Here is an 8,739-nt window from a genome sequence, read left to right on the forward strand (position 1 = left end):
CCCAGTAGTGGGATTGCAGGATCATATGGTAGTTCTATTTTTAGTTTTTTAAGGAACTTCCGTACTGTTTTCCACAGTGGCTGCACCAATTTACATTCCCACCAACAGTGCAAGAGGGTTCCCTTTTCTCCACACCCTCTCCAGCATTTATTACTTGTAGACTTTTTGATGATGGCCATCCTGACCAATGTCTGTTGCACTTCTCTATACTAACAATGAACTATCAGAAAGAGAAATTAAGGAAACAGTCCCATTTACCATTGCATCAAAGAGAATAAAATACCTAGGAATAAACCTCCCTAAGGAGGCAAAAGACTGTACTCTGAAAACTATAAGACACTGATGAAAGAAACTGAAGTTGACAGAAACAGACAGAAAGATATACTGTGTTCTTGGATTGGAAGAATTAATATTGTTAAAATGACCACACTACCCGAGGCAATCTACAGATTCAATGCAATCCCTATCAAATTACCAATGGAATTTTTTTTTTGCAGAACTAGAACAAAAAAATTTTAAATTTGTGTGGAAACACATGTTCTCTTCATCATTCCCATATTGTTGAATGCTTATGTGTTTTAATTTTTTCCACTTTAAATCACATTGTATTGTTTGTCTTTTTTTTTTTTAATTATTTATTTATTTATTTTTGGCTGCGTTGGGTCTCCGTTGCTAAGCCCGGGCTTTCTCTAGCTGCGGTGAGCGGGGGCTACTCTTCGTTGCAGTGCGTGGACTTCTCATTGCAGTGGCTTCTCTTGTTGCAGAGCACAGGCTGTAGGCGCATGGGCTTCAGTAGTTGCGGCACGCATGCTCAGCAGTTGTGACTCGCGGGCTCTAGAGCACAGGCTCAGTAGTTGTGGCTCACGGGCTTAGTTGCTCTGCGGCATGTGGGATCTTCCCGGACCAGGGATCGAACCCGTGTCCCCTGCATTGGCAGGCGGATTCTCAACCACTGTGCCACCAGGGAAGCCCTGTTTGTCTTTTTTAAATAACTTTTTTCTGCATAAACCTTTCCCCACCTCTGATGGATTCCTTAAAAGGTATCCCCTGTTGGGTATACCTATATAACTATTAAACCTGAGATTTATATTTTCTAAGGCTTAAACAGTATTCTAGATTTATTTATACATATATAAAAGTACATATATACTTTTAACATAAACATGATTATATAATATTATATTCTTTGTTTTATATCATTTCTGATTATGCAATCTTTCTTGCCTTTAAAAAATTCCAATAATAGAAAAACCCTACATTTAGTGGAGTTTGCAGCTCTCTACCACCTTTTTTTTTTTTTTTTTTTTGCGGTACGCGGGCCTCTCACTGCTGTGGCCTCTCCCGTTGCAGAGCACAGGCTCCAGAAGTGCAGGCCCAGCGGCCATGGCTCACGGGCCCAGCCGCTCCGCGGCACGTGGGATCCTCCAGGACCGGGGCACGAACCCGCGTCCCCTGCATCGGCAGGCGGACTCCCAACCACTGCGCCATCTTATTTGTATTAGCTGTCCATTTGTATTTAGCTCTCCATGTGGAATCATGTCTTCATCACACTAGGCTTTTCCTCCACCAAATGCTTCAGAAAGGCACCATGGGAGCTAGTGTAGCTGGGGCTTGGTGACCAGTTAGTGAGGGTCTTCCTGTGGGTGCTGCAGTGGATCAGCTCATGTGGGTGGATTTCCCCACCTCCCGGGCTCCCAGCTGCATTGGTCATGGTTGCTGGCAAGCAGGTGACTGCCTCCATTCCTGTTTTGCTTGTGTTGTCTCTGAGGAAACAGGATCTCTGGGTCCATAGGCCCAAATCCCTCTATTCCTTGGAGGGACTGGGACAGGGGTCCTGCCTCAGCAGGCAACTGGAAATGGAGCTCTGAGGAGGCTGCTACAGGTCAGACTTTCCTGGGACCCATATTTTGATCTTTATTTTTACCTCAATGGGAATCTGTGATATTTATGCCATCAGAGCACAACCAGAACCATTACTCATGTTTCACAATTTCTGTGGGTGATCCTGTGTGCTTCTGAAGTTCTGTCACATTTTCAGCAGTGCCACATTTTTACTCTCTGTGGAAAGAGGGCAAAACTCCCACTATTTTGGGCGGTAACATGTCTCCAGTCACCTTCCCAGTAGGGAGCTGCTCCACGAAGGGCAGGGTTTGCCCTTGACAAAGTCAAGGGTTTTGACAAAGTCAGGTGTTTCCTTTCCACAGAGGAGGGGACTAGACCCTTCCTTGGTCACCTGTGTGTCTCTAGGACCTGTCACGGTCCTCAGCACCTTGTGAAGTTGGTGTCCTAAGGTACCCCTAGTGGACACGTGTTCTCTGGCCGCAGCCTGGTGCTCAGACCGACGACAGGGGTCTTCAGGTACTGGGTGGAGATGCGTGGTGGACACCACATGGCCGATACAGAGGTGCAGATGATGGTGTCATCTCCATCCTCTCAAGGTTGTTGGACCCCAAACTTAACCAAGAGGCAGAGCCTGGGACCAGGACAGAGAATAAGGGCGGCATCCAGAAAGCCTGCCACCAGCTTGAGGTCCACCTTAAGGCAGGGCCCCCTTCCATCCTTCCTCTTACTGTCACTTAATACGCTCGGGGAGCGGGGAGGCTGGGAGGGGACAGGTGGGTGAGATACCTGAGGCTCAGCAGAACCCAGGCTGGGTGCCAGGGACATGCCTTGGCCATCTCGCTGCCTGAGCCAGGGAGAGTCCTCTGTCCCTGAAGAAGGAACAAGTACATGTCGTGGGGGCCTGCCTTTGTCCCAGGAGCTCCAGGCTCTTTTTCATGTCTGGGTCCCACATGGCACCTGTCCTGACACTTACTCCTCGGCTTAAGATGGAGGAGACAAGGCTTGTCCCCTGAGAAGCCAAGTGCTGCAGGGCACCTACACGCCGGCCTGTGAGGGGCCTGAGTCCTGGCGAGGAGGGAGGGGGTGGACGAGGGAAGGCTGAGGCCTGAGATGAGGCACCAGAAGTCAGACTGATAGAGCCCCTGGGCCAGAGGAGGGTTTGTGAAGTCTCCCAGGGCTGAGTGGTGATGGGAGATGGAGCTGGCGGGGGCTCAGGGTTCTCCACTGCGTGAGAGTGGCGTTTGGCAGTCAAGATGGCGCAGAGGGAGGCCCAAGGGCTCTAGAAGGTTGTGATAAACCAGGCCAATAAAGAGGAAAACACAACTTTTGGATTTTCTTTACTTTGTTCACTCTTTATTAGTGATCGCTTAAAAATTCCTTTTGACAACCATCCCATCTCTGCTGAACTCAGGGTACGGAGAGTCCAGAGGCTGCTGGAGGAGGGGAAGGGAGAGTCGGCCTTGGCCCCCCGCAAGCACCTGTGTATCTGGGAGGGAGAAGCGCCAGCCTCTGCTTCACACCTGTGCACCTTCCCGGCAGCCCATCTGTGTGCTGGGCAGTGTTCAGGGTCAGGACCCCCGCCCCCATGGTCCCCCTCCTCAGGGAGACCCCCCCCACCCTGGCCAAGAGTGGAATAGTCTTCTCCGGTTTCTGGTAATTTCATCAGGGCCTCATCGTGTTGCGGCAGCTACAGATAACATCTTCCTGTGGGTAACTCTTCCCCGCCAGAGCCCCCTGAGGCTGGCCCCGAGCTCAGAGGAGGGACGCGGGGGTGTGGGATGAGTTTGGGGGTGTGAGGGTCTCTTAGGCAGAAGTGGGTCGGCTGGGATGCCAGAATAGCGCTGAGGAACGCTGCCATTTGCCATTGGAAGCTATGGAAAAAGGGAAGGGGCAGGAGCTGGGCAGGGGCCTGGGGAGGCCCCTGAGCTCCTGGAGCTGCCGTGGGTTATGCTGTCTCCTGATACCTCCAGCTAGGCCCTCCTAACAACACCCAAGCCCAGGTGCAGACACAGAGACCCACACCTCCCAGGTTGGGTGGCGCACTGGCCCCAGCACAGGGCCACCTTAACTGGGCAGCCCTCTGGGCGGGGCACGTCACGGATGCCATCTGCGCGACACCAGGTGGCACCCAGGCCTGAAGCAGGACCTGGTGTGCACAGCACATAGCTCCCAGCCTGCTGCCCAGCTCCTCACGCTGGGTCTCCGCCCAGACCATGACCCAGGGCGTCTTGGAGGCTGACAGCCCCGGCTGGGGCTGGGACGGGGATGGGGACGAAGACTGGGATGGCGTCGTGCTGACCCTGCTGGCGCTGGCTGTGGTGGCCGCCACGGCACTAGCTTTGCACTGGTTTGGCTCTGGGCAGGACCAGGAGGCGGCAGGTCCAGCATCCACAGCCCCTCGACCTTCACAGGTGGGAGGACCTGGGCCAGCCCTGCCCCCGAAATCCAAGGTCAGTGGTGGTGCCGAGGGACACAGCCCAGGGCAGGAGAAGCCACACCCTCCAGGACGTGGCCAGGGGAGTCCAGCTGCAGCAGGGGCCCAGGATCAGGAGCCCCCGCGAGGTGAAGGTCTGGCTGCTACAGCTACACCTCCACTCAAGACACCTGGTGAGGTGGCCAGCGGAGGGGCCTTGGGACAGCAGCGTGGTGATGCCACTCCAGAAGCCCCCCGAGGAAAAGGAAGGGAGCCTCGCAGGCCAGGTGCTGCCCTCCTGGGTCAGAGCAAAGCAGAGGGGACGTCTGCCCCCCTCCTGATACACTTCACCCCCCGGAGTCCTGGCGGAGAAGTGGAGGTGCAGGTAGAAGCAGGAGGCGTCCAAGCCAAGGCACCAGCTCACCAGGCCCTCGTCCACATGGTGGAACGGGACACCAGCCCCTGGCAGCAAGGTGTGGCGTCACCTGGCTCACTGGGGAGGGGCCCAGGCAGCCGCCGGTGGCAGGTGGACCGCAGCTCAGGAGAGAGAACCTGCCGCTCCCCAAGGCTGGACCCCCTGTCCCTGGGCACTGTGGTGAGTGTGTGGGATTCTGTGGGTGCAGCCAGCAGCCTCCCCGCGGGCTCCCAGGGGCTCCCTTTGCCCCAGGAGCTGCCCCCATCGTACACCCTGAAGACTAGTCCCCCGATGGATGTCTCAGAGAGGGGGCCTGGGAAGAGCAGCCCCCAACAAGCCCCAGTCCTAGCTCTGGACTCAGGAGCCAAAGCTACTGAGAGCAGGGAGGCTGGGACCCTGGCCCCCAGGGAGTCTCAGAGGTCCCCAGCCTCCGTGGAAGGTTGGCCCCGGGTGAGGAGGGAGGTCCTTGTCACCGGGAGCTTCAGCGAGGCCCCAGGCTCCATGGGCCTATCACAAGAGGGGCCACAGGGGGGACACCGACTCTTGTCCCAAGGGGAGGGGACCACAGAGGCCAGCACTGCGGGTGAGGCTGGGGCTAACGGCTCTGGAGACCACCCTTTCTTCAGTTCAGGGCCTGAAGGGACAAAGGAGCAAGGGGGCCACAGTGTTACAGAAGGGAGAGGATCCCTGCAAGGCCAGGTGGCTGGCGGCTCTGACAGAGGGAAGCGAGCTGCAGAGGTTCGCAGCTGCGTGCCCTCCCCAAGCCCCTCCCTCACGTCCTCTTCACACACCCCTAAACCCCTCCCACCCACAGCACATCCCCATCCAGGTCTCTTACCTGTAGCCCCAACTCCTCTGAACTCCTCTCTGTCAGTCTCTTTGCCCCCCCGAGTTGGCCAGGGTCCTGCTGAGGATGAAAATCTCAAAGCAGGCCCATCCCCTGCCCCAGGCCCATCCCCTGTCACAGCTGCAGCCCCTGCCCCAGGCCCATCCCCTGCCCCAGGCCCATCCCCTGTCACAGCTGCAGCCCCTGGGCCTGCTAGTGGGTCAAGGCTTGCACCTCAGAAGCCCAGTGTGGTTCTCTGCAAGGGCAGTCAGGAGGGGCAGTTCTCAACTAGCTGGGGAAACCTTATTTCGATGGTTCTTAGGAGTCACCCCTTCCCCAGGCCAGAGAGGCCCCAAGGGACAGTCCCAAGGGCAGCTCTGGAGAGCCCCAGAGATCCCAGCACTTCCACACCCTCTGAGAACAGAGAGTCTGGCTCTTCCCCTGAAGAGGCCGTCCCCAGCCGTGAGGACAGGCATGGCTCGGCTGGACTGGTCACAGGGGCAGGCACAGGGGGCCTGGCTGAGGCTGGAGCTCGGCCACAGCAGAGCAGCACCGAGACCAAGGAGGCTCCCACCGCAGGCCCTCCCTCAGGCCCAAGAGGGGAGAGAATTGAGGAGAAACATCCAGACTCGCTGCCATCTGGAGCTGCAAAACCCAGGGCCCCCTCACGGCCACCGGAGCAGACCCAGCCTGGCTCTGCACCCTCCCCAGTTACAAGGCAGGACTCACAGCCTGTCCCCCGGCCACGGAAACGCAGCTTGTGCGAAATATCCCAGAGCTCTGAGCGTGAGGCCAGCCCAGCGGCCCCAGGGCAGCGCCGAGGACAGGAGCCTGGGGAGGGGCCCAGCCCTGCAGGCAGCGGGCAGGTCCTCACTGAGAAGCAGAAGGAGGCCCGAAAACTCATGGTGTTTCTGCAGAGGCGGGGGGGCTGGGGGGTGGTGGAGGGTCCCCAGAAGCCCAGATCCTCGGCGGCAGGGGCTCTGCAGCGATGGCTGGACCTGGGCAGCTGCCTGGAGGCACTGGCCTTTGCCCAGCAGCACGGGGACCCCCGCCTGGCCCAGAAGACCTATGCCTGGATGAGTGACAATCTGCTACACGTGCTGGGAGACCCGAGCCTCTACCGGCAGCTGAGTGGCGCTGACCGGGAGCGTATCCTGAGCCTTCGGACCAGCCGGGGCCAGGCGGTGCTGGGGGTCCTCGTGCTGCCCAGCCTCTACCGGGTGAGCCGCTCGGGGCTCACAAGGGACCCTCGTGGGGTGGAAGAAACTCACGGGGTGCGGCCCGTGCCCCCGCCTCCCCGCACGTTCCTGTACGTGTTCCACCCCCGGGAGAACGCGTGGCGGCCCCTGACCCAGGTGCCCCAGGAGGCCCCGCTCCGGGGCTGCGGTCTCTGCACCCTGCACAACTATCTGTTCCTGGCGGGGGGCATCCGTGGATCCGGTGCCGAGGCCGTCTGCTCCAACGAGGTCTTCTGCTACAACCCTCTGACCGACATCTGGAGCCAGGTGCGGCCCATGCGGCAGGCGCGTGCCCAGCTCAAACTGGTGGCGCTGGACGGGCTGCTCTACGCCATTGGGGGCGAGTGTCTGTACAGCATGGAGCGCTACGACCCGCGCACAGACGCCTGGACCTCCTGTGCGCCCCTCCCTGCAGGCAGCTTCCCCGTGGCTCACGAAGCTGTGGCCTGCCGGGGGGACATTTATGTTACCGGCGGCCACCTCTTCTACCGCCTGCTCAGGTACAGCCCCGCGAAGGACGCGTGGGACGAGTGCCCCTACAGTGCCAGCCACCGGCGGTCCAGCGACATTGTGGCTCTGGGGGGCTTCCTGTACCGCTTCGACCTGCTGCGGGGCGTGGGCGCCGCGGTGATGCGCTACAACACCGTGACAAGCTCCTGGAGCCGGGCCGCCTCCCTGCCCCTGCCCGACCCCGCCCCGCTCCGCTGCGCCGTGCTGGGCAACACCATTTACTGCCTCAACCACCAGGTCACAGCCACCTTCAAGGTCTCCGAGGGAACCGCCCAGTTCCAGGCCAAGGAGCTAAAGCCTTTTCCCCCGGGGGCCAAAGGGGTCCTCTGCCCATTCATCCTGACGCTGCCCCCCGTGGACCCGCTGCAGACTGCCCTCTGAGTGGCTGCTGGAACGCCAGGGACTTCAGCACTGCTCTCCGGGGAGACCCTGGGGCGGAGTCTGAGGGCAGGAGGGGCACAGGGGCCCCTTGTTCCCGGGACAACTTCCCTTTTCTGTTCTAATAAAGCTCCTGACTCCGCCTTCCACCCGCTCCCCTCCCCTAAGCCTGTCCCCTCAGAGCCCAGGCTCCCCGCACCTGGGAGCTGGTCGCTGGGTGTCCCTAGCCTGGTATCCTACCTCCCACCACACCCAAGCTGCTTCCTTCCTCTAGGACTTAATTCCCTCTCTGGTTACCCAGCGCCTCTGCTGGCTCACCCACCCTCCTCCAGACAGAGATCCTCTCTCACAGCACCACCCCACTGCCTGGGAATTACCTGCCTGTGGGACTCCCTGGGCTCCGAGAGCCTGACGTGTCCCTGGGCACCAGGACTTGGCCCACTGAGGAGCCTGGCAACCCCTGAGCCGAGGAAGGAGATGGCTGGGAACACATTCTGCTTCCTAGGGTCTGTCCCTGGGGCTCCAGGCCAGGCAAGGAGCCCTCAAGGGGGTGGGAAGGGGGACCAGGGAGCAAACAAGTCCCCAGGAAAACATCCTTGCCTCTGGGACTTTCTACCTGTCCTGAGGCCTCTGGGAGCCTGGCTGGCTCTCCCCTGGAACAGCTCTGAAGCCCTCTTTTGTCTGACTGACCTCAAAGGCCTAGAACCCTTGTCTGTGAAAGCGCCCTGCTGGCTCTAGCCCCTGCCCAGACCCCAGCCCAGGCCGTGCAGGACCACTCAGCTCATACCCCTCTGCAGCCTGGTGGGGTCTCTCCTGCCGGCTCAGCCCCTCCAGAAGCCCGCGCCACTTCCCGCCAGCCCCCTTCCTAGGTGAGGCCTGGGTTTCGCCCTCGTTCTGCCCCTTATTAGCTGTGTGGATTGGAAGAGACATCTAACATTGCTTTTCTTGTCTGAAACGGGGCTGTGAGAACATCAGGACACACTCGAGAATGCCCAGCCTGGTGCCCCAAATACACAACTGAATAACTAATGTTCCCCCTTATTCGCTTTGGAACTCACTGTAGGAAGGTAAATAAATCTGACTGAATACTGCTGCCTGTCCCACCCTCTGACCTGGT

At 58.8% G+C, this 8,739-nt stretch overlaps 1 protein-coding gene across 1 annotated transcript; it reads left to right on the forward strand.

Annotated features, from left to right (window-relative positions):
- The first annotated feature begins 1,401 nt into the window (after positions 1 to 1,401).
- KLHDC7B (kelch domain containing 7B) lies at positions 1,402 to 8,695 on the forward strand. Its single transcript, XM_027108161.1, has one exon. It carries the CDS (start codon positions 4,056 to 4,058, stop codon positions 7,623 to 7,625), a length of 3,570 nt encoding a protein of 1,189 aa, XP_026963962.1. The 5' UTR covers positions 1,402 to 4,055; the 3' UTR covers positions 7,626 to 8,695.
- The last annotated feature ends 44 nt before the right edge of the window (positions 8,696 to 8,739 follow it).

This window comes from Aethalodelphis obliquidens, unplaced genomic scaffold (assembly GCF_003676395.1).
Source record: "Aethalodelphis obliquidens isolate GAN/ISIS:26980383/991018 unplaced genomic scaffold, ASM367639v1 scaffold8, whole genome shotgun sequence".
Classification (NCBI taxonomy): domain Eukaryota; kingdom Metazoa; phylum Chordata; class Mammalia; order Artiodactyla; family Delphinidae; genus Aethalodelphis; species Aethalodelphis obliquidens.

Bases quoted from the DNA above. Each gene is read 5' to 3' on its own strand.
- KLHDC7B (XM_027108161.1), top strand. From the start codon at position 4,056: ATGACCCAGGGCGTCTTGGAGGCTGACAGCCCCGGCTGGGGCTGGGAC.